Source organism: Panthera tigris, chromosome C1, assembly GCF_018350195.1.
Source record: "Panthera tigris isolate Pti1 chromosome C1, P.tigris_Pti1_mat1.1, whole genome shotgun sequence".
Taxonomy (NCBI): Eukaryota; Metazoa; Chordata; class Mammalia; order Carnivora; family Felidae; genus Panthera; species Panthera tigris.
In genome coordinates, this window is record NC_056667.1 from 164,636,177 (window position 1) to 164,662,725 (window position 26,549).

The 26,549-nt window shown below is 41.1% G+C and overlaps 1 protein-coding gene across 7 annotated transcripts in view; it reads right to left on the reverse strand.

Moving 5' to 3' along the window:
- Nucleotides 1-26,549, reverse strand: part of PDE11A (phosphodiesterase 11A) — a 411,261-nt gene that overhangs the window by 347,660 nt on the left and 37,052 nt on the right. For 3 of the 7 annotated variants that reach the window (XM_042994780.1, XM_042994774.1, XM_042994775.1), the window contains exon 1: nt 13,363-13,509. The exons of 3 other annotated variants lie outside the window; for them this stretch is intronic. Coding sequence is in view for 1 of the 4 variants with exons in the window: in XM_007083909.3 (XP_007083971.2) it covers nt 24,795-25,706 (912 nt within the window). In the remaining 3 variants the exon portion in view is untranslated. Of the gene's footprint in view, nt 1-13,362; nt 13,510-24,794; nt 25,950-26,549 lie in introns of those variants that run through there. One more of the 7 variants, XM_007083909.3, reaches the window with a different exon arrangement.

The following is a 26,549-nucleotide window of genomic DNA, read 5'->3' on the forward strand; positions in this document are numbered from 1 at the left end:
GTATTATGAGTATTATTGGCCCCAGTATGAACATGAGGAACCTGAGGCTAAAAGAAGGTAAGTAACTGGGGCACCTGGGTGGCTCAGTCAGCTAAGCATCTTACTTTTGGTTTCAGCTCAGGTCATGATCTCACAGTTCATGGGATCAAGCCCCTCACTGGGCTCTGTACTGACAGCGTGAAGCCTTCTTGGGATTCTCTCTCTCTCTCTCTCTCTCTCTCTCTCTCTCTCATAAATAAACATTAAAAAAAAAAAAGGAGGTAAGTAATTTACATGATGTAAGTAATCTACCAATAATTGAGCTAGAGTGCTGACTCAGAGATGCCTAGGTCTAAAGTATGGGCTCTTTTCATCATACTATGCTAATTTGAAGAGTTAGCTATTTGTGCTTACGGCCACTGCCCATATTGTTGTTAAATGCAGCTCCACAAAAATAGAGAGATCTGTCAGTGGTAATAAACAGTAGTTTATATTCAATTTAATGTACTAGAACAGAGTCAGAAGTTAACACTGCCATTCTTCTTTTTCACAAATTCAACAGGATGGTCACTTTTTTCTCAGCCTATGTTTAAATATATTAGCAAAGGTTGACTTCTGCAGAAGGAAAGCACAGAATAAATCAAGTATGCTTCCCAAAAGCTTAAAGCTTATGCTTTGTGAAGAGCAGGCACATCATGAATTGTAAATATCTGTTCCCAGGTGCAACCTATTTCATAGAAATGATGAAATGACCCAAGAAAGTGAAGCTAGAATCCTGATTTTATTTTCCAAAATCTGAAAGTTGATATGCAAGTACAATGTATGATTTCCTGATATATTATTCCCTTGAGTTAAACCTGTCGTGATCATGATCATGATCATAAAGGAAGTTTGTGGAAGTACAAAAAATGATGGATATGATGCCAAAGTCCTGAATTCCCTGTCTTTATTTAGCTCCAAAATTCTGGGCCATTTAACTTCTCTAAGCCTCAATTTCTTCATCTTCTAAGTGGGGGTAATGATTTCTACCTTTCACAGAAGTGAGAATGAACTGAAATAGTATAGACTAAAGCATTGTATAAATCATAAAATGCTACACAAATATGCCACCACATTCAGAATATGGAACAGGATTCAGACTAGGAGCATTAGGAACTCTCCATTTGACAAATCTTGTCCCCACAAGGCTTGCTTAACTTCCTGTCTCAAGTTCTGTGAGATTTCCCTAGATGTTATTTCCAGGATGTTATCCCTCATCCCACTTATTATATTTGATTGCTTCAGTGGGTGTCTGTCCCCAGCAATCAAACCAATCCATGACTAAAGCAAAGAACTTCCCCTCTGGCCCAACAGAAAAGAGCTGTTGGACCAATAAATCACTGTCATGGCTATTACTTCAGTGCCTTATTTGCAGTTCACCTACAGCTTCCAAAAGTTTCACAGTAAAGAGAAATGCATAATTTATTCTAGGATAATTTGTTTGCTTATATACTCTGGAGCTCCAGATCTTTTCTCAGAGATGTGTACATGTCCTACTTTAAAATGACAAGAGGCGCCTGAGTGGCTCAGTCGGTTAAGCATCCGACTTCTGCTCAGGTCATGATCTCACGGTTAGTGAGTTCAAGCCCAGCATCGGGCTCTGTGCCAACAGCTCAGAGCCTGGAGCCTGCTTCCGATTCTGCGTGTGTCTCTTTCTCTGCTCCTCCCCAGCTTGCACTCTGTCTCTCAGAAACAAATAAACGTTAAAAAAAAATTTTTTTTAATGACATATGCAATTATAAAGAACAACTTTATCTATGAAAAACAACTCTATCTCTTCATCTACAAAAAACAACTCTATCTCTTCCTTGCAGATTATGTCTAAAATAGTGTGGGGAAATTTGTTGACAATTTCCTCCTGTTAATTCCTAATGACACAAACAGATTTTCTTAACAGGTTTTGATACTGACCAGTTGTGATGAAAAGTGAAAGGTTTTCATTTTTAAAGGAACTATCGATGTTGCACACTCACAACTCAGCTTCTAGAAATATCAACTGTTTAGTCCATGTCAAAGTTGTATCACAACTTCAGTAAAGGGCATTGTGAAAAGATGCTGCTAAATAGTTCATTACTCATTGTTTATACAGCACAACAGGGGCAGCAGGTCGTTGTGCTGAAGAATACAAATTGTGGGGGCACCTGGGTGGCTGAGTCAGTTGAGCATCTGACTCTTGATTTTGGCTCTGGTCATGATCTCACAGTCATGAGATAAAGGCCTATACACACAATCTCACTCTCTCTCTCTCTCTCAAAACAAAACAAAACAAAACAAAAAACAAATTGTGGCTCCAAACAACCTGGGTTCAAACCCTAGCTCTCCAACTTATTAGCTATGTAATCTTAGGAAGTTACTTAACCTTTCTATACCTCAGTTTCTTCAATTATACAATGGATTGATAATTAACCTATCATACAAAATTGCTGTGTGTAATAAATGAGTTAATATATGTAAAATGCTTAAGACAATGCCTGGAACACACTAAGGTCCTTTTAAATTTTAGCTATTACTACTATTATTATTTTGCCTGCACTGGCATTAAGGGGTTATATTGCATGCAGTGAAGTTTCCTGAGGTATCTTGTCCCAAACTCTCCGAACATGATGCAGGTGCTAAAATCACTACATGTAAATAATCGATATCATCTGACGTCAGCAGGTGTGAACTGCTAACACAGCTTCTGCAAGGCATTATAACATTCCCAAATTTCATATTCTGTCAAGGAGCTGCCTCCTTTCACAGACAGGACTGATACAACCTTTAATATGTGATCAGAACATGAGTATAATCCCTAATATCTCCCATAGTAGTAAAAGTATAGAGTCTAGAAAAACTCAGACAACATGGATTTGCATCCTGGCTCTGTCACTTACTAGCTGTGAAAGCTTGGACAAGTTACTAACCCTCTCAAAGTCCAGTTTCTTCATATGTAAAATGTGGAAAGTAATAGTAACTATCTTATAGAACTCTGTGAGGGTTAAATAAGATAACTACAGGGGCGCCTGGGTGGCTCAGTCGGTTAAGCGGCTGACTTCAGCTCAGGTCACGATCTTGCGGTCTGTGAGTTCGAGCCCCACGTCGGGCTCTGGGCTGATGGCTCAGAGCCCGGAGCCTGCTTCCGATTCTGTGTCTCCCTCTCTCTCTGCCCCTCCCCCGTTCATGCTCTGTCTCTCTCTGTCTCAAAAATAAATAAACGTTTAAAAAAATAAATAAATAAATAAATAAGATAACTACATCTTAGCACAGTGCCTAGTACACATACTCAATAAATGTTATCTATTGCTATTAAATTTTCTTTGGTTTGGTTAGTCTAGTTGATATAAGTTCTTGGCCTATATGTTAATCAAAAAACAAATTATAGGGGCCACTGATGCTTTAAGGCTTATAAAATGTAAGGATGAAATTTTACCGGCAGAAGTCTTTCCTTATGCCACTATAATGTTGAATTTAGTTCACTTAAAGATGCATTTTTGGAAGATTTTATTATAAACCTTACAATATCGAGCAATCCTATAGTTGTCGTCTAAGTAATTTATGGAATTATGTTGAGAAAGTAGTTGACCTCTGTAATATTATCATCAATGCTTCCTTTCTACTGAAGTTTTTTGTTTGTATAATTTAAGAATTCAGATCAGAACTTCAAAATAATAAAATCAAAGAGTTAAGTCAGAGGATATCTAACCCATCAAAGTCAGGCAGACATGACTTAAACCTGGTTTGCCTTTGGCAAACCTGAGCTAGTCAGTTCATCTTTGGTTCCCTTGTAGCTTTCCTTTCCTCTTCTCAATTCATGAACATTTCCTGGTCCCATTATTGTTCTTACCATGTGGTAGTTTACTTCTGCTAGTGTTTATTAACTAACTTATTCGCTGATGGACTTTCAAAGATATTTGGAGATTCTTAAAGTTGGAAAAGTCAGAAATATTGAGGGAAATGAAGCTACAATAGAATTATAGATTGTAAAGTTGTTAGTGTGCAGCAGAGAACACTGCCTGATATCTTTTTGCCCACTATTCCTATGTCTAAGGCCTCTCTTGTTCATGTGGACTCATTTGTGTTCTTAGATTGGAATAATTATGCTGAAAACTTTCTTTTTGACTTGAAGACAAAGAGGTTCAGATCCTAAGACATAATAGTTGGCTATATCCCCTACTGCAGTTGATGGGAAGACCCAAAAGCAAACCTGAACCCAAATCATTTCTTTCTTAAAGATATCACCCAATGGCTATACCAAGGAATGGCTTATCCCCAACTTTCCCAAAGATATATAAAGACATGTTGCTACTCAAATACAGCTCTATTACAAGTCCCCTAGTCTACACCTGCAGTCAGATGGCAGCGTTGAGCCACTCCCTATAACATACTGGAGCAGCCACTGGTAATAGTTGAGTGACTTGGACATGAGGCTCATTCAGCACTAAGCACACCTTGCTAAAAAGGTACTAATTTTACAACTCTTGGGAAGAAGTATTTTGTAAGGTTTTTCCTCTTCCTTTCCACAATTAACATGAAATTTTAGAACTGAAAATCTTAGAAATCATTTTCCTAGCCCTCTCATGTTACATATGAAGATTCAAGCTCCACAGAGAGCAGGTTATCTGCCCAAGTTCTCATGGGTGATGAGTGCAGAGCAGACCACATCTGTGTCCCTCTCCTGCTCACAGGCCTTCCATGGTCCATTGTCTTCAAAATGGCTCTTGCCCCATCCTCCTATCTACTGCTACCCAGGATGAACTCCTTGTTGCCTTGTAAACATTCTATGTGGAAATGATTAAGAGCAGAATTAGATAGTTTAGAAGACAGATTCAATAATCTAGGTGAAATATAATGGTGACTTGGACTGGTGATGTGGCAGTAAGGTAGAAAAAAGTGGAAAGACTTGAGATGGCTTTTACAAAGTAAATCAAAAGAACTTTCTGATGGATTTAATATGGTGGGTGAAGAAAAGGAATCAAAGAGGATGCCTAGATTTCTGGCTTGGGTAACTGAGGCTAAGGAAGGTTAGACAGGGGAAGGAGAGTGTTGGGGGATGAGGCAGTAAAAGAGTTCCCTCAATGTTTCAGGTAAAATAATCTATTTGAGAGGTGGCATGGCCTATGTGAGAGAGGGAAAAACTCCTCCTCCTTCTCTTGATTCCATGAGGATAGACTTCCCTTAACCTTCCAGACTTTGGACCCACTCCTTGCTCTTCCCTATAGAGGCAGGGTAGAGATTGGCGGGTATAGAGGCAGGTATAGAGGCAGAGGATGGTAGAGACATTAATTGGGTAAGCACAGCCTAGCCTCTTGTTCCCCTTAACCTTCTGGAGTCAGGCTGCCCACAGAAAGTATTCCCCTGGTCTGTTCCTCAATGCTGTAAGTTCCAAAAGGATAGGCCCTTATGTGGAGAGGACTGTGGGCATCTAGCATTGTCGCATCTGGGAGAATAGGTCTACTTAATTCTGGAGGTATTATAAGCCTATAAATACAAGCCCATACCCCAGTATATGCTCAACAAGTTACAAATGTGATTATTTTGATGTCCTGCTTCCTCTTTTGTCGTATCTCTCATCTCAGCCAGCACAGGGCAGGAAAGAGAGATGTTATTTACTGGGTCTTAACAGATCCCAAGAGTGGGAGAAACAGTGATAGAGGAACATAATCGCCCTGACTCTGACACTTATGGCCCTGTGGCCTCAGGAGAAGGCCTCAGGGCTTGCTTCTTAATCTACAAAAAGAGGGATAATAACATAATTCATGAGATATTCTGTAAAAGTGCCAGGTTCAAATTAATATTTCAATAGAGGAATCATTAATTTTAGTTCCAAATGCACCAACAACTTAAGGATGGAATTTCTACAGAGAAAACAAAAATAACAGACACACTAATATTTCTATTGTAATAATAATTATTATAGCTATTTTACAATACATGTCTCCTTTGGCAAATGGTGGTTTATCAAAGGTGACAGCCAACCAAGAAAAGAAAGAGAAAAAAAAGTAGTCTAATAACCATTTATTCAAGTTTTCTTATTTCAAATCTTGAAAAACTGACCTATTCTTTAGCTTTGTACATTTACAGAGAATTTGAGAATTAGAAATGCATTCATAATAAATGGAAGGGAAAAAATGTCTTCTATAAAGCTGGAGTGATTAAAAAGAAATACACTTCCGCACACAAGCCAGGCATTACATTCTGCTAAAAATAATGAAGCAAGATGCAGATGTTAAGGTTCAATGTGGTTTTCAGTCAAGAGAAAACCTCAGCTCTAGGAAACAGGGCCACACAGCTTATAAAGTTTGGTTAACTTTCCCTTTGATGGATTGTCACGGAAGGGCAGCAGCAAGTCCTGTGGCTGAATTTTACAAGTGACTAAGCAGGTTTCAGAGAGTTGATACATTGGGGGGAGAAGCAATATAATAACAGAGGTGATTAAGTCCCACATGCTTCCTGGTGGATTCAGAAGGATGGAAAATATTTCTTTTCTGTGTACAAAAGGGAAAAAAAAGAACCCTGCAGGAGACTTTCACATCAGAACTTCAGGTTAACAGAGACAGGACCTCAAACAAGCAATCAGCCTGAGAAGTGCTAGCATGGGAACTTCAGTGTTGCCATTGCAAAAAATTCCTGGTGGATACTAAACTAAGAGATACACCAAAGAAATAATATTTATCATTGTTCTGATTTTAATAAAAGCCTGGAAGCTATATACCAAATATTTAAATACCAATTTCCCGGGGCGCCTGGGTGGCGCAGTCGGTTAAGCGTCCGACTTCAGCCAGGTCACGATCTCGCGGTCCGTGAGTTCGAGCCCCGCGTCAGGCTCTGGGCTGATGGCTCGGAGCCTGGAGCCTGTTTCCGATTCTGTGTCTCCCTCTCTCTCTGCCCCTCCCCCGTTCATGCTCTGTCTCTCTCTGTCCCAAAAATAAAAAACGTTGAAAAAATAAATAAATAAATAAATAAATAAATAAATACCAATTTCCCTGTCACTTGTTCTACTTAGAATGCTCTCAAGGGGCAAGGTCTTTTTCATATTGCAAGGCACTGACCCTCATGAAATAAATTACGACCAAGGACCACATGGGGTAGCAGTCTGAAATGTAATTAAAATTGTGTGTTTTAAAAAAATATATTTCATATATGTGATTTTAAAATTACAAAGAAAGATATAGTCACAGGCCACATGGAAGTAAAAAAGGAAACCTGGTTGTTTTCTGAGGGAGTCCTATGAGATTTAAAAATTTGATTTGATGGGGTGCCTGGGTGGCTCAGTGGGTTAGGCATCTGACTTCGGCTCAGGTTATGATCTCTGGGTTCATGGGTTCAAGCCCCACATCGGGCTCTTTGCTGACAGCTCAGACCCTGGAGCCTGCTTGGGATTCTGTCTCCCTCTCTCTCTGCCCCTCCCCTGCTCATGCTCTGTTTCTCTCTCAAAAATTAAAAAAACATTAAAAAAATTTTTTTCAATTTGATTTGGAAATTAAAAACCAGAACAAATACAGTAAAACCTTGGTTTGCGAGCATAATTCATTCTGGAAACATGCTTGTAATCCAAAGCACTTGTATATCAAAGCAAACTTCCCCACAAGAAATAATGGAAACTCAGAGGATTTGTTCCATAACCCAAAAATATTCATGTAAAAATGATTACAATACTGTAATATAATACAAAATAATAAAGAAAATATAAAATATAAAGAAAAATAAACAAATTAACCTGCACTTTCCTTTGAAAACCTTCATGACTGGTGTGAGGGAGAAAAGAGAAAGGAGGGTTATTGTGTAGGACAACTTTCACTATCACTAATGGAATCACTGCTATCCCTTGACTCAGTGGAATCTTTTTCTGCATGGGGGCCATTGTATACACTCACATGGATGTTGACTACAGTACAATATTAATAAACTCTTTTTTTTTTAATTTTTTTTAACGTTTATTTATTTCTGAGACAGAGAGAGAGACAGAGCATGAGCAGGGGAGGGGCAGAGAGAGAGGGAGACACAGAATCTGAAATAGGCTCTAGGCTCTGAGCTGTCTGCACAGAGCCCGACGCAGGGCTCGAACTCACGGACCGCAAGATCATGACCTGAGCTGAAGTCAGACGCTTAACCAACTGAGCCACCCAGGTGCCCCAATAAACTCTTGTCATATACTACATTTAATGTAACTGGCAATAAGGCAGCAGAGGAAAGGGTCTATATCTGCAGGCAGCCTGACCTAGAATGAAGCAAAGCATTCCTAAGCTTACTCTTGTATGGAAAAGCAAAGGACTGTCCATAGGTGCTTTGAAGTGACAAAAATACACTAGTGCCAGTTGTGGACACCTTCCATCGTTCTGAGAAATCACTGATTTCTGCCAACCCTGTGGCCTGAGACCGAGCATCTGAGCCTGGGAAAGGATCACCCACAATCCCAAGTAGGTTTGAGACAGACAGACAGAGAAAGAGAGAGAGAGAGAGAGAGAAGAAGGATTGGCTCAGTTGTGATCATGTGACATTCAGCATCACGTACTACTTGTATTGCAAGACATCACTCGTTTATCAAGTTAAAATTTATTAGAAATGTTTGCTTGTCTTGCAGAACAGTCACAGAACAAGTTACTCTCAATCCAAGGTTTAACTGTACTTATTTTCATGTTCTATCCATTTTATGTTAAGGTCAGTAATGCCAGTGAAGGCCAGAAGACAGGAAAAAGAGAAAAAGAATAAGGAAAAGGGGGACAGGCAGGATGAAGGTCAGGGTGGGGGCTGGGGGGAGACAGAAAAGGGAGGAGGAAAAGAGAGGGAAGTTGGGAGGAGCAAGGGGAAGCAATTATTCAAAAAGAAGACAGGAGTGGAATGCCAGAAAAGAACAAATGGAAAGCATAAGAAAGAAATGGACAGAGGAAAGGAAAGCCAATGGTTAAGAGGACTCTGAAATATGCTAGGTAAACTTGTTTGTTTATACTATTGTTCCAATGAGCTTCAGAGCATTAACAATTATGACTGTGATCTCTGTCTTTAGAAATGTCATTTAACTATTTAGCACAACTAGTCACAGATGACTTTAGAAGAACTGCATACTTCTCAAAGGACTCTTTTCTAGGGTAACAATAGATAATCCAAATAAAAATATCTAGAGTTTAAAAAAGAATCTGACAATCTCAGAGGATGCTCCCTGGAAACAAGTACAGACTAGAGAAACATGAATACTTGTGGTTCTTTGGGGGGAAATAGAAATGGTAGTGGTATTGGTGCATATGCTTTCATCAAAGGCTTGGTGCTGGGCTCTCCATATACATTAATTTGGTTTAAACGACTATCAGAGAGCTCCCAGTGTGACCTTTTACACTCTCCCTAGTGAATCAATCTACCTTGCCTAAAAGACATCATTACTGCCATTTATATAGCCATATGAAAAGAAGAATACATCTCCTTTGCTAATCACTATTTTCCCAAAGCCCCAGGCCTATTATACTAGTCATAGTTGATACCTTTTCTTTCTCTTGCTCTCACCCTCCCAACTTTGCTAAGTCCTCTTCTCTATTGGCAATAGACAAATTGCTTGGTTCCCTGTGCCTTCACATCTCTAACATTCACAGCCTGGACCGCAATGGCCTTGTACCTGACTGCCTGGCCTGGAAACCCAACCCATCCCTATGTACAAGAAAATGAAAGGACCCTTGGCCTATAAATTGGCTTAGCTCAGCATTATCAGCTAAACCCCTGTTCTTAATATAACCTTACAACCTAGTACTAGTACCTAGGCAACTTACCCTAGTGACCGAATTCTCGATGACCGTCCTTTTCCTCACTTATTCACATAACAAGCATTTATGGAGCACCTAACTACTACATGCTAGGCACTGTGCCACACACAGGGAGTGATATAAAGTCATAGCATCTGGCCTCAAAGAGCTCACAGTTTAATGGAGAGAAAGACAGGTGAGCCAAAATTTAAATTACCAAAAATGGAATAAATAGCAAGAGTCATATGGGTAGTGTTATGAAGGCAGGTTGAAAAATAATAAATTTCCATGGAGAGTTTGCAATCCTCATTATTCTTACAGATTCAACCATAGTATAGACATCACCCTGGAATGGCTTTATGGGTATGCATCCAGTACAGTCACACTGAGCCTCACGCTAAGAAAGGCCCGCTACACACACACTTGAAGTTTACGTTGAATTTGTGTTTTGTTCATGAAGTCTGATGGAGCATGCCCCAGGGGCTCATACAGTCCAGCTTCCTGATGGGTTCTCAGACTCCTGCTCCCTGCCCTGGCCCCATGACCTCTACCTCTTTCCACCCAGGGTTATCACAGGGTCAGGTAGATGGGGTTTGCGATGGGAAGGTATCCACATTCTGCTGTTGCCCTCCGTTCCCAGTGAGGCGTGGGCATGGGGATGACGAGAATCAGAAGACTGCTCTGTCTCGGGGTGGAGCAAGGCTCTGGCTGTGTCCGCTGCAGGCTGACAGTACCATAACATGTTCATTCAGCAGCTCTGTGTTGGCCTCTCACCCACCCCTGATCCAGGTATGATGTATGTTCTGGCACAGAGGTTGCAGTCCTTTGGGGTTGTCCATTCATTGTGGGTGGGGGCTGGTTAGCCTGGAGGGATGACTTCCTGACCTCTGTCAAGAACCCCATTTTGATTTCTCACTGGGTCCACAAATGATACAGCCAGGTCTAGTCCCATCCCTTATAACCCTCAGACCTTTAAGCTTAGAGGCAACAATCTCTTCAGCAAATTTCCTGTCTACAGAGTCCTATTCTCCAATCCATTCTTAACAATGGAAACTAAAACAGCAAGGATCCTCTCCCATGTCTTCCAGGTCCCTTCTCCAAAGCCCAGCTAATTTTTCCTCTCAAATCTTGTTGTGGGAAATTAATCATGCACATGAGCTCCAGCCTGTGAACACCAGGAGGACCTGCGGGAGAGGACGGCTCACCACCTGAAGGTCTTACGCTTCAAGCCGCATGCCATGACTGGTTGGCTCTTGGGCTGGGATCCACTCCGGGGTGGGGCTGAGTTATACCTCCCTGCAGGTAGGTATGGCCACAAACCCGAGTTCTAGAGTCTAGAACGACAACAAAATCGCAGCAGGAAATAATGTGTGCCACTTCCAGACCTGACCCACAAATTCTCCCCAGTCATCTGTCCATTTCTCTCTCCCCTCATCTGCCGACCACATGTTGGAAGCCCTGTGCTACAGGTGTGGAGGCGCAGGCAGGCAAGACTGACCTCTTGGAGGACAGCTACCCATCAATCAGCAAGAGCTGTGCTGAGCTTCCCAAGAGTTAGAAATAAGTTCCTGTTGTGTTTCCATTGAGTTTGTGAGGCGTATCCATTAAAGCAACTATAGTTACTCTCTTCATAAATACATGTGTGGAAGGTTTTGAAAAATACATAAAAGAAAACACAAAAGAGAAAAACAAGCCCACCTCTATTAATGTTCTGGCAAATCATCTGCCAGCTTTTCCCCGTGTGTTATGCCAAGAACTTTTTACTGAGTCCTCACAATGTAACAAACAGCATGTTAAACACTTTGCATATATAACATCACTTAATTGTTGTCAGGATTAACCTTTTAAGATAGTTATCATTATCCCCATTGTAGGGCGGCAGAAACTAACAATTGCAGAAGTAAAATATGGTAACTCTCAAGGGGTTGGGACTGGGAATCACATTCAGTCTGTTTCATTCTGAATTCAACCCTCATTCAACCTCATGCTTTTGTTGTTGTTATTATTTCAAGAAAACTGAGATGCTGTTGTTTTATAAATATGCTTTGCTTTGTCCACTTAATATTTTGTGGGCAACTTCCTCTAATTAAATATTCCATTTTATGATGTAAATAATTTATTTATCCAAACATTTAGTTGGATGCTTGGGTTAATAAGCTTACACTATTATAAATAACACTACCATGAGTATTCATATACACAAATACCCATAAAAATTTCCTTGGAATGATCTGGAATTGCTAAATCTGAGGTTATGACTATTTTTTTAATTTTTATTTTGAGAGGTGGTGGGGGAGAGAGAGAGAGAGAGAGAAGGAGGGAGGGAGAGAGAGAGAGAGAGAGAGAGAGAGAGAGAGAGAGAGAGAGAATCCCAAGCATCCTCTGTGCTGTCAGTTCAGAGCCCAGTGAGGGGCTCAAACTCACAAACCATAAGATCATGACCTGAGCCAAAATCAAGAGTCAGAGGCAGTACATGTTTATTGCCAAACTGTCCTAAATCAATGATTTCCAAAAGGGAGGGGGAGGATTTTGCCTCCAGGCGACATTTGGCTATATCTAAAGACATTATTAATTGTCACACCCGAGCAAGCATCTGGTGTCTAGAGGCCAGGGATTCCAAAGTGTCCAAAATGTCAACAGTGCTGATGTTGAAACACTCATATTACATAATGGTCTCATTAGGGTGTGTCACTCTTGAGACAAAATAAAGGCTACAATAAGGGCTCTTCTATTCATTCAAACATGATTCACCAAGTACCTACTTGGTGAATATGCCAGATACTGTAGTAGGTGCTAAGTTAGCATTCAGGGAGGAGGGTCAGAGCAACAGTCAAGAATAAAAGGAGGAGGTGGAAGTAAACTGTAGCTTCACTTGATGGAGAGAAAGCACATCTATTTCATTTTATACCTTCATATGTTTCCACATCATTCTCATCAAATGACTTCCATGTAATTTTGCATTAAATTATACGGTGTCACAAAGCTGCTACAAGAAGTGTTGTTATATTGCTACATACATAGCAATAATAATATTGTTATATTGCTACATACGTAAATGCTTGATCCTTCAAGGTTATCTCTAAGAATAAAATGGTTGTTTCTTCAACAAAAATCCCAAGGTCGTAAGTATAAAACACCCTTACGATGACAGTGGCTCCGCTTTTCCCGGCTGACCTTTTTGTTCTTTAATTTCACAGAGCAGATCATCTCAATTTGGTTAATTCAGAGGTGGAAAAATGTTGTCCTGCCCTTTCCATTTTAAATTAGTAGGCACTCCCTGAGCGCCAGTTCATTTCTGGCTATTCAATGGGAGTCACAGCAGGCATGGAAAAAATAAAGGGACCAGATCAGAAGCTGCTCCTCTGTTTCCTCATTTAAGAAATAGATGGCAGAGAGAGAGGGGAAAGATGCCTTGGATCCCAGCTGAGCTATCAGCCTCCTGGCCAGAGGTTCTGGGTTTCTCAGCCTGTTTGGTCAGTGCTGGACACATTCACTGCCACTGACTCCTCTCCCTAGCTTCTGTGACAACTGATCTCTGGGCTAGGATAAAAAGGAGATGCCATGACTGCCTTGGGCTTTCAGAGCCAGTGCTCAAAGAGAGGAAGTATAAGGTGAATCTGACCCCAGTCTCACGTACCTGAAGACAGAAAAAGGAACGAGCCTTAACAGTTGCATAAAGCATATACCCTGTCACTAAGCAGTTCTCCAAAAGCAAAAAGCAGCAGCAGCTAAGGGGGAAATGCGGATTCTCCATAAAAGTGGCCATTAGAGATGGGATTATAGCTTCACCTTTCCAGAAGAATTTATGCAGAAAAACCTAGACTGGTTTCCTTAGCAACCCTGGAATAATCTTTCCACAATGTCCCAAGCCTACAGTTCTTAATTCCATTACAGCTGTTATTAAAACTTTAAATATGTAATCATGCACATTAAGTTGCCAAATACCCATAAAAACTATTAGCTCACTAAACTGTATACAGCCATTTAAATGAAAAAGGAGCAACATCTAATTTCTTTAAATTGAAAAAAGTAAAGGTTAGACATTCCAACAATCTGATAAATATAGGGGGCATGAGTGCAAGGACAATGCATAGTATAAAATTAACAACACATCCCAAGAGAAAAACATAAAATAAGGAAAGCTTATCTTTTATTTGGTGAATAGTCAACACATTTAAAACAAAACTGTGTCATAGATTCCTCCTAGCCTAATAAATTATTAGAGCCTGATTACAAGCACCATGATTTAGTGTTCATTTACCCTGTAATGGCAGCTGTGACAATTTTTTTTCAGTTTACAAATACTAGACCCAAATACTGTCATTTAAAAAAATCTTTAGGATTTCAAGAATAAAAGTACGAATGGCCAATCTGGAGACTTTATGGGAGAATTTATAGCACAGAAACCCAATTCATACTTATGGGATTACATATTATACTAGAAAAATAGGCATATTCATCAGTTGTAAAAAAAAATTATGCTCGTCAAATGAAGAATATGTATTATGACAAGTAAATCCTGACAGTCTAAAGTAAATTTAACGCATTTGATTACCTTACATTTTAAGTTAATCATTACCTATGCATAAGGCATTATATACATACGGTACTATCCTAAAATACACCTGTGATTTGTTTTAATCCAGTAGAACACTTACACATAGAAATGGTTGTCTTGAAGGAGGAAGGTTATGCTCACAGATCCCTAAACACAGGTGGCATGGCACACCATGCAGAGACACATGGGGACAGACCAGGGTCAGGCAGGAGGCAGAAAGGGAGAGGGCAGAACATGGTCCAAAGCCTTTATTGGGGTTCCCTCAGGAAGGAATGGAGGAGGCAGGGTAGGTTCTCTGGGTCAGTTTAGGATTGGACAGTTTGAATAATTTTGGTAGGCTCTGGACTATGGCGGGGGGGGGGGGGGTGGTAAGCTGTCCAGTACCTAGCCCTGTCCAGTACTTTGGCCTAAGCAGAGGAATTTTGGCTTGGCCTGTGAGAGTTTGATTAAGGAGATTGTTGGGAAAGTGCATTCTGGGTTGGTTGGTTTGCACATCACAGGTGCATTTGCAGGGGCGTCCTTTGCTCTATGAATTAGTTACCCCTGAGAGGAGCAGTATCAGAGCCCCCAAAACCAGAACATCAAAAATATGGAAAATAAGAAAATACAGTCAATATAGGTACTACCATATTTTAAATCAAAGTTCTCCTTTCATGCACAAGGACATTTCCAGAGCCAGGCCCTGTGATTAAAGCCTGCTGGACTCTGCATATAAAAAGGTGAATACAGTCTTACATTTCTGACTTTATCCTTTTGAATATTCTTTCCCGTTATCTCATTAAAATCTAATGTTTGATTTAATAATTAGATCCTTTTGAAATACTATGGGGCCGATATGTCTGGACATATTATCCCTATGTTACAACTGAAAACACTAAGGTAGAACTGGGAATAGAACGCAAGATTCCTATCTCGAAGTCTGGAGCATGTTCTATTACAGGCTGATGGCTTTCACAGTTTCCACAAGATGATTAGTAATTGATGAGTTCAATTCTCAAATAAATGGGCCTCATCAGATTGTTTACGGGGAAAAGTCCCATCAACTAGACCAGTGTCTCTCTTTCCTGTTAGAGGTGTGTTTGGTCCAGGCTGTCTCCTATGGAGTTTCTTCTGGAAAATAGCATATTGGGAATAAACAAAATTACTTGGACAGAACAAGACAGTCAAATACCAATATGGCATTCTGAACTCATTTCCAACAGATTTCAATCACCATTTTCTATATACTGGTGAAATTCAGTGTTCAAATCAAAGATGGATATTCCTACTTGACTTGGTCTCTACACACACTTACATTCCTGGTGAGTAAACTAATATCCTGGTGACTCTGGATAGTCCCCATTTGGCTCTCCAAATGCTCTTGCTCTGCGCTACTCTGTTCTGTGCCAGGAGGCTGACTCCAATGAACTGCTTTGCCAGGGAAGGCTTCCTTTGCCTTCTTGGTTTCAACCAACCCTGGGTTCAACCAATGAGTGACATTGACAGGAGAAGAGGGTGTGAAGAGGGTAACATTTCCTGGCTCCCTCTCATCCAGGTCATGTTCATCAGTGGCTGAGTTCCTCTCCCTCAGGCCATAGCTCTGGCTGGGCGGCCCCTCTCCCATAGCTTTAACTCTCTCTCAGGTTCTGGTAGTTGCACCCTCTTCAGATGTAGGTTCATTTCTACATAACGAGAGTAGTTGTATTGTTTACCATTAGAGACCTCATCACTTCAGCTGGGAGGAGGCATGGGGGAGAGGTGTAGCAACCAGCCCCGCTTACAGGGGATAACTATAGGGAACAGAAGGGAAAGAGATGGCTCTCACTTGGACATGCCACATGGACATCTAATAGCTACATCTTGGAATGAGTAGTTCATAAATGTAACCATCTCAGAAACTGAATTTTTTGAGATCTTTTGAGAGTATGTGAAACATAAGAAATGTAATCAATAAACTTGAAAGTGCAATGTTCCTGAAAAATAAATAATTGCAAGGTTGGTCAATGTAATCTCTCATGTCTGAAAAGATCTTCAGAGAAAAATTCTAACATTTGCAAGATCTTATGCTGGAAGGAGTGTTTTACCTTCAAGAAGTTACACTGCATCAATGGGGTAATCATGAGAAAACTAGAAAATTCAGTTAGCCAGAACAGTCATGCTCCATCCTCTGCTTTTGCCTAGAAGAAGCTGGCAGTGGGCTGTTGCTAGTTTAAGTGTTTGGTTAGTGGCATTCTGCTTTCTCCATAGTTTCCACATGGAATAAAGTAAAATTTTTAAAATGAACAAACAAAAACAAAGAGGGTGGGGAGACAGGGGTGCAGCAATTAATATGAAGATTTGATTAATGCAGACAAGCAATTCAAATAATTAACCAGTTATCTGGGCTTCACAAGCCTTATTTTTAAAAAATCTACAAAACAAGGTCTAAAGAGTAAAAGATGTGCTCAGAGGATGTACTCCTGGTTTAGCTATATATATGGCCTGCACAGGCTGAACTCTGTGCTTAGGGGTGGTTGAACTGACCACATGAAGGGTATAATTACTCAGCTGAACAGATTTGCATTAATCCCTATGTGATCTACCATAGCAAATGTGAAATGAAGAAGTTATGATCTTGATCTTGAGGAGTTCACAGTCAAGACATCACATGGTATCCAAATGGTTCTAATAGTATGAAAATAGAAAGAAGCACATTAAAGCATTACAGAAGATCAAAGGAGGGAGAAATCATGTCAGTTTGGGTGGGATGGGGCAGGGATTAGCAAGAGCTTCGTGAAGAGGGACCTAGAGGGCTGAGAGGACTTCAACTGACAGAGAAAAGGAGAAGGCAAAGGGACAGATGTGAGTGTGCATATAATAGTTAGTGGTCTGTAGAGGTCACATGGAGGGGTGGTGGGTGGGCATAAGGCTCTCCAAAGATCTCCATTTGAACCCTAGCTCTCACATTTGCCAGCTGGGTGACTTTGAGCAAACTACTCAACTCTTTCAAGCCTCAGTTTCTCCTTTTGTAAAATGGTGTTGGTAATAGCTACCTCTGGGGATTGTTGAGAGGTGTAAAAGAGACAATGCTTGCTAATGACCTAATGCCTGGCTCATAATTAGTGCTCCATTAATAATAGAGTTATTGTTAATCCACAGAAGAGCATCCCTTTTCCTTCTATCATTATGTTTAAATTCTTAAAATCTGACACCCTTAAAAAGCTCAAAAGTTCCTCATTTTTTTCATTTAGATAAGAAAGATTTCTTGTACTAAATTTGCAACAGCCTAAAGCTATATTTTATGATAGGAAATATAATTTATCATTAACGTATAAACCACACTATTCAGTCGTTGAAACCAACCAATTAATAAGAAACCATTGGAATTATAGAAAATACACCTTTTTTAATACCAGGAAACCTTCTTTACTATTTTAATCCCCAAAATAAATAAAAATAAATTTAGCCTGAATGCCTATAAATTCCCAGGAACCAAAGTTTCTCCTAAAATATTAGAAGCCCAACCCACTCTCTTATGACTAAACAGCTTCTTTTATGATTCAAATTCCACTTTCCAAAAGAATGTGGTTATACTGCAAAACACCACCCTTAAAATAAGTAACTAAAGTAGCAAGTAGTGGACGTCAAGGATCTTGTTGACTTTCCTGTAAAACAACTCAAAGCTATTTCAGAGGAAAGCTTCATATGACTTTTCAACACTATATTAAACATGGAACACTAACTTCCAAATTAAGCCAGCCTTGTAAATAAACAGGTGACCCAAACCTCAGGAACCAAAATATATTGGTCAGATTAGTAAACATTTAGCTTATGGGCTGGGAAAAAATTAAGTTAACCTTAAATTACCTCCCCATGATTCTGTAGGAACTGTACTTCTCTGTAATCTATCCTCATGTAAGAGCAGCAAATGCAATTTGTCACTCTGTTTATCATGATCATGTGTCTGTCAGGAAAAGGGGCTGAAACAGCAAATGTTTCCTGCTTCAAGAGCAAAATCAATTCTGGTTCTGGGCTAGTGAACATGTTTGTGGGCTTAGGGGAATTTTTAAAACACTGTGCAAGGCTGAAATAAGAATTCATAAAACTCCTTTTAAGACTAGTGGAGGGGTGGGATCAACATCTGCCTTTTAAGCAAATCTCAGCAGTTTAATCACAGGACCATAGACCCATGTCTGTCAGCACTGGCTCATCAGGGAAGGAAGCATATTCCTCACTGAGTTTTCCAGACACATGAAATTAATCCCTTCTGAAGCCAAACACATTTAAATGTAGTTATTTCAGTGGAGATTATTCTAAAATGAAATTCAATGAAAGTGAATTTTAAAAAATCATTATTTATATTCTTATTTAACATATATATATGTATGTATACATATATATATACATATATATGTATACATACATATATATATATACATATATATATATATAACAAATATACCCATATAGTAGAATGCATTCTTAAATAGAACTTTGTGTATAATTTTTATTTGTTTTCCATCTCTTCTCTTCAAGGATAAGCAATCAGCTCTCCCTTCTTATATTATGAGAAAGCACAGCAAGAGTTGAATGACAAAATATGGAGAAAGAGTAGTCCTGGCAGAAAGGATGAAAAGCACGGAAATAGAAAAGCACAATCCAGGCAATGAAAACGGCACATAATTTAATTAGGATGGAGCTGAAAGGAAGCAGTAGACACTAGCTGGAATAAAATTCAACTTCTCCACCTAATACTCAAAATGACTCCGACTCAGGACCAGTTTCATGGACATGTGACTGGTGCAGTTGCATAGGGGCCCCCGGCTTCAGGTTTAATGCTGTGCTGTATGAAACTCTTAATCTTTACCTTTGAATTTGTGCTAACTGAAGTCCAATGGAACAGTGGCATATGAGCTCAGACCTTGGAGTCTTGGCTCACACTCAGTCTTCCCTCCCACTGCCTTCCCAGGACTGGTGCTTGGTCATATATCCTGCTCTGTATGTCCCGGGCCTCATCTGGCCTACCGCCTACCACCTACTCACCCCTCCCTTGAGACCAGGGGTTACAACCAGGTCACATTAGTTGAGTGAGGAGCCCACACCCTACATCTGCCATACCCTACAACTGCCCTCTGCTCCTGGTTGGGGTCTGGGTGGGAGCATGGGGAGGGTCAGGTGCACACCCCATGCCACATTGGGAGGAGCAAGGCTGTGGTCATCCCCACCCAAAGCTGGCAGCATTATGACCAAGTGGCAGGCAACTCAATGAAGAGCTCTTACCTACCCCCAATCCAGGTATAGGGTTTTTCAACATGGAGCTTGAAATCACTAGGGAGTTGCATGGCTGCTGTGGGATAAAGCAGCAGGTCCTTTGGAAGAGAAGATTAACTTCTCCACCTCCAACCAAGCTCCTGCTTTACCTACCACTTTGCACCACACTCCACAAATTATGTAGCTGGCTCTACTTAGAATCTTTACTCACCAAGCTTTTTTTCCTGTTACTGATAACAGAGTTAAGCTTCTCCACATCACCCAGGTTATTATCAACTCCCTCTCTTCTAGCCCAAATCCACACTTGCAGAACATCTTCCATCTGTCCCCTGCTGCCCATTCCCACAGTTCCTGCTTTAGTTCAGCTGTTCATCATGGCTCTACTAGACCATCATAATAGACTCCTAATTATTATTATTTTTTTCCTAGAGAGAGCAAGAGCAGGGGAAGGGCAGAAAGAGAGGGTGAGAGAAAATTCCAAGCAGGCTCTGCACTAATACCACAGTGGGGCTTGATCCCACAAACTGCAAGATCATGACCTAAGCCAAAATCAAGAGTCAGACGCTTAACCGATTGAACCACCCAGGCACCCCACAGCTTTGAGCCTCCCCCTGTTCAATCCATTCAGCCACTGACACCAAGTTACCAAAAACACCACTCTGATCCTACTAAAATGTCTTTAAGGGCTCCCTGTAACTGTTAGTCACTGACTAACCGACTGTTAATGAAATTCAAATTCTTTAGTCAGGCATTCAAGGTTCTTTCTTCTTTTGCCCTCATGCTACTTTTGCGTATTCAATCTACAGCATGGGCAATACTTTGTCCAAATTAAAGCACTCACTGTCCCCTGTACACATTTTGTGCTCGCTCATTACTGTGTCTCTGATGCCATTTTGCTACACCTGGATCACTCCCGCCAAACCCACAACCATCTCCAATGGTGAAATCTAACCCCTTTTTCAGCTTGAATGGCATCTCCTCCATGAAGTCTTCCATCATGAGCCCAATCATAATGTGAATCCATTGTCTACTGAGACTAGTCATTTAGTTTGTAACATTTATTAAGTATAGTGCTTGGTATTTATTTGTGTATAGTATATGCCTCTCAACTATAAGCATTGGGAGGGCAAAAAACATGTTCTCTCACCTCTGTATGCTCGCAGTCCCCCTACCCAGGCTTTAGGTATAATGGAGCTCAGTGTATGTTTGCTGGAACTAACAAATAAGTAAATCTGTTGTGTAAACAGATCAGGTTTTCTGAAAGCCTGGCACACCTGTAACCCTGCTGCGTCATCCCCTTTCCTCCTCCCAGTTCACCTAACAAAACATCCTGGCTGCTTTTCAGATCCAAAGCCCATCAAACACCTGTATCATCATTATCAACACCAACAAAAATATCATCTCACACTTTTTATTAATGTTTAAAGTGCTATATTCTGAATGCTTAGAATAATCTCAAAGAGAACACCTGTTACTTGAGTGCTCTTATTTTCAACCTCTTGAGGGCAAGTTTTTCATTACTATATTAAAGTGGGCTGTTTAATAACTTATAACTGTCAGGGAAAAAAAGGTAAATTGTAGTCACTATGATCCATACTGGATACTTAAAATGAATTTTTTTCCACTTGCAATTTTTTCTTCTAATTTCAAATCTGTTTTTCTAAATGTTTATTTATTTATTTATTGAGAGACACACAGAGAGTGGGGGAAGGACAGAGGGAGACAGGGAAAGAGAGAATCCCAAGCAGGCTCTGCACTGTTAGCATGGAGCCCAACGCAGGGCTCGATCTCACAAACCATGAGATCATGACCTGAGCCAAAATCCAGAGTCAGACGCTCAACCAACTGAGCCATCCCAGTGTCCCAAGTCTTTTTTTTAGGACTAATTGAAGAAGTAATGAAAAATAATGAAATAAACTAAGGAGGGTATTTTTGCTGCCAAAACTTTTATTCAACGTTAGTTTTCATTAGTCTATTCTTGACTCCAGAATTCTATGCTTATTATCATGATTTCATTAGTATCTTTAATGCCTTTCTCTCACCCATATTGTGAACCCAAGAGGATCATCAGTCTAATTTTCAAATGATTAAATTTTTAAACTCTGTATGATAAAAAATTTTTATCTCCTGAAAAATAAAAAGAACACTAGTTGAATCTGAGCAAGAAACACCTTAAAAACATACTAGGTAATAAAATATCAGAGGGAATGGTTATATTTTTACAAAGAAACTTCAGAATGTTTATATATTATCAGAATTACAACAACATCATGATAAAAGAACATGCATTTGAAAGGTTGTCAGTTTTCATTCATAGAAAAATCTGTAAGAGTCAGAAATGGAAAGGATGGGGAAAAATGCTAAAATGTAGGAAGGAGGCAACATTAATACAACTCCATAAAAAAATCTATATAGTGTGAGTTCCTTAAAGGCACAAAGTATAATACTCTTGATAGGATAGGATAGGGTCAATCATGTGTTATCAATCACATTTAGAGAAATCGTCAGTAGTGGGTAGAAGGGTAGATATTTCTATATTCCTCAAATGTAAAGACAGTTCTAAAATACTTAATTTAAGAATAGAACATGGCTCAGGGAAAGAGTAGGTTGGTCAAAATGTGCTGAGTCCACATCTCAGTCCCAGATAAGGAGAAAAACAACTGAAAATGAGATAAAGAAAAAGAATTCTAGTAGACTTGTGTCATCATTATCATCATAAATTGATACCATTTCCTGAGTAATTGCAATGTGGCAGGTACTGTTTTAGGGGCTGTAATGCAATATTCATTTTATTTTCCAAATAATTATCTTATCTTCGTCACATACATGTTCTTATTCCCATTTTGCAGGTAAGAAAACTGAGACTCAGAGATTAAGAAGTTCTCCCAAAGGGGCGCTTGGGTGGCTCAGTTGGTTGAGTGTCTGACTCTTGATTTTGGCTCAGGTCATGATCTCCCAGTTGTGAGATCAAGCCCAGCATCCAGCTCCATGCTGACAGTTGTAGAGCCTGCTTAGGATTCTCCCTCCCTCTCTCTCTCTCCCTCTCTCTCTCTCTCTGTGTGTGCCCCTCTCCCTCAAAATAAATAAATAAACATTAAAAAAAAAAAAGAAATTCTCCCAAGGTCACACTAATGGTGACTGTAGTGTATCATAATAAAGAAAAAAAAAAAAAGTAGTTTTTCTGAAGAAAAGTGGCATTAAAAAAATGAAAAAACACACCAGGTTAAAAATACAGAAATATACAGTAGAAGCCAATGGTGAAATAAAAGAGAAACTCTCTGTCCAGGATGAAATGAAGAACAGGCATAACCCAGATCTCCAACTCAGCCTATATAATACCTTCCCTTATGTTCCCTTTGCCAGTCCTCCCAACAACCTGGTCCTCTTTACAGCTATCGCTACCACCCTGGGGACTTTCCCACTGTCAGCTTCCAAATATCAAAGGCAACTTTGCTTTACACTCTGCCTTCAGAGTACAAGTAGGGCCCAGAAGAAATATCAGCTGTTGAAAATCTGATTTTCTGCAACTCTGACAACACCTCTAGCCACAATTCTAGGCAGCAGGAAGACAAGTAAACTGCTGAGGAAGCTGGAATTCTGCTCCTGAAGAAAAGGCAGTTATGTGAAGAGTCTTAAACACAAGTTGGGAGATGAAGGAGAGCAAGAAATAAAAGCTACAGAAATGGGAAAATATCAACTGGGGAAGAATAAGAAAAGTAAAGGCAATGAAGAGAATAGACTGCAATTCCAAGCTCTAACAAGTGTCATCCAACTAGGAAGGGATTTTTTTCTTTTTTCTTTTTTTTTAGCCCAAGCTCACAAGAAGAATGTGGAAGTAATGGGAAACAAAAGACTGTGATTGTTCAACTTCTTACAGAATCTTCACCATAAAGATTGTTAAATGTTTTCACTTCTTTCTATGGCTTTCCGAGATTATAGAGAAAGAGACACTTGCGAAAGTTCATTCATTGGTTGCTTGACCTAAAACTATCTCTTCAAGAAGGATATAATGAATAACACACCTAATCAATAACAAAAGGTGAATGAAAATGGTTATTTTGACTGGCATCCCTTACTATGAAAGTGTTATACTGACAGACATCACAAAAAATGTGAAACTTGGTTTTAGTACAAGCGAGTCAATTTTCTATGTAAAATGGTCAACTTTCAGATAAAATAAAGTTTTACCCTCAGTGCCCCTCCCACCACTTTTGCTATTCTGATCAACAGCAACCAAACTCTCGAGAAACAGGTGGCTCTATTAGACGCCGGAAGACGTGCTCATCAAATGACCACAAAATTTTCATAACCAAAGCTAAGAACTTTCAATTCTTATGAACCCCAAAAAGTCTCAAAGAAAGTACATCCAGTTTATCACATTCAGTGAATAGATACTGAAGAATCAGAACTGACTAGCTTTCAGATCTGGTACCTAGTATCACGTTCAAATCACTATGAAAATGAAACACTTAGAAATACCAGCAAACAGCATGTTGGGTTTCCTTTTCCACTTGAAACTAGCATGTGTACCCTGCTGACTGCCTTTGGAATTGCTAAAAAATTATCAATTTTTGTTCATTTCACAAACTAAAAGCCTACTTATTCAGTCCTGTCAAAAGCTGGCTGCAGATAATGCTGTATTCAAACCCAAAGATAAATAATCCCTCTATTTTGTCCAGCCTCTCTAAACTCAGTAACAGAAATAATTAAAAAGCCACACATAAGCCAGAGGCCCATTCTTCCCCTGATTTTCTTCCTCTTTTCCTCTTCCTCCCTACCTTGAAATGCATGCAACTTTAAGCTAGGTAAAGGGATGTGAAAGTAGTTCAGTACTCTGTTCCCTGTCCAACCCTGAAAGAGAATGAAATTTATTACAGTCCCAAAAGACATCAGAGACACCAACATGCCATTTTCTTCAGACTAACACTACTATTCTGGAGTAGACACTTTTTCCTAGCACCTTACAAATCCGTTCTAAAACCATACACTGATATTCTTAAGGACAAGGAATCTTGACAGAGAAACATGTGATATTACTGACTGCAAAATGTAGTCCTTGTGATATATGAAATGTTTACAAGCCCTGTGGGTTAGGAAAAGACCATTATATCAACGATGGTGTAGTAACATTCTAACTGGTCTAAACTCAGAAGGAATTTAAAAGTAGCAAGATTAGTGCTGTAAAGAGTCTAAATTAATGTGTTCCTGGATGCCAAGGGGTAACAGAAAGTTTAGCTTCCAAGCCAGTGGGGCTCTGGAAGGGGGACAATGCAAAGTCCTACCTGGTAGGCATCAGGAATGTTGACCGTTTCTCCATGCTCCCCGACATAGCCAATAATGCCTTTGCCCCAGGGGACCTGCACTTCGTTTGAGTTCTCTGTGCTGCTGCAGGGCAGCAGTGGGGTTCCTGCATGCACATCAAAGAATTTGGAGACCAAGCTCTTCTTGCCAGCAGCTGCCCCTTCCACCAGGAAGAGAGAGCAGCGGTCAGCGTCCACCATGAGGCAGACAAAGATGAGGATCTTGTAGCTCAGGCTGGTAAGGTCAAGGTCATTGGAGATATCCTTGACCAGTTCCAAGAAGAACTGACGCTCATTATGCTTTTTGAGGTGGCACTTGTAGTCCATGGCCGTAGGGGGGTACTGAGGCAGATTCACCCTGGATTCCAGCAGGGCACTGAGAATGTGGGCTGTGGTGGGGGGCAGGGAGCTGGCCTTCCGGAGAAGTGCCCTCCGCCGCACACTGCTCAGGGGTTCCTGGGCCCGGGAGGTCACCTGTTCATCGTAGGTCCTGTTCACGTGGATGGCCTTGGAGCGAGCAAAACTCTTCCTTAGCTCTTTCTGAGAAGCTCTCCGCTGCAGGCTCCCGTCGCCCCCGCTGCCACTGGCCCAGCTGGGACTCAGGGGAACCCCACCACAGTCCCCGCCGCCCAGAGTGGGCTGGCTGTTGGCAGAGCTATTTGGTCCAGGGCCACCACCAACACTGCCGCTGCGTCTGCCACCGCTGTGAGCCAAGCTGTTGGTGCTGGCCACTGCGGGCCTCGGGCCTACAGCCCCCTGACTCTCACTGTGTCTCTGCAGCCACTTCTCCACCATCTCCTGCTTCCCCTTCCGCATCAGGTAATCTTCAAATAACTCTGGGTGTCTGTCCAGGAAAGTTTCCACTTCCCCAAAGTCCAGGTGTGAGGCCGTCATGGTCCCAGACACAGCTTCACTGCCACTCTACGCTTGGACCTAATGTTTACCTACCCCAGCCCTCTAGCTGGTCCAGCACATGTCTGTCCCCACCAGTATTCCCAGTTCGGTGAGAGATTCTGCTGAGCACTGGAATCTCAGCTGGGAGGTGCCCCTTCCTTCGGGCTCAGAGAGTGGCTGGCAAGAACCCCACCCCCTCGCCCTGCTACTCCTGCTTCGCACAGGTGCCCCCCACTGAGCTGTTGCCGTGGCCACAGTTCCCGTCTGGAAACCCGGAGCTATCGCTGTTCGAGCTCAGGCTGCTGCCGCTGCCGCTGCCGCTGTAACCGGATGAGTGGACCACTGTGAAAGGGAGGTAGGGCAGGACACGCCCCTGAGTGAGGCACGGAGCCCGGAGGGAGGGAAGAGGTGGGAGGAGGGAGGCTCCGGCGCCCGGACCAGCCAAACTCCACCGCCCAGGATGCCAGGCGGTTCCTGGAAGATTCTCTGGACCGCCGGAATCGGAGTCCGGGAACAGGGCCGACTCCTGATTGGAACACGATTAAAGGGGGAGATGCACCTTGTTCCTTCCCCCTCCTCCCTTCCTTACCTCCCTAGCCCTCCCAATTCCCCACCCTTTAATCCTCCCGGCGTTTCCAAGAGGCCCCAGGGGAGCCCAGTGGGAGCCCAAGTACGGGGAAAGTGTTGGTGTTTTGCGGGGATCAGACCCAGAAGCTGACTCCAAGGAAATGAGGATGCTCAGAGACAGGGAAGATTATTTTTCTGGGATGCGACTGTGCACTGTTGGTTCCTAGGATTCCTGGGACTGCCCACTAATACTGCCCAGCTCCTTGTGGGCGTTCA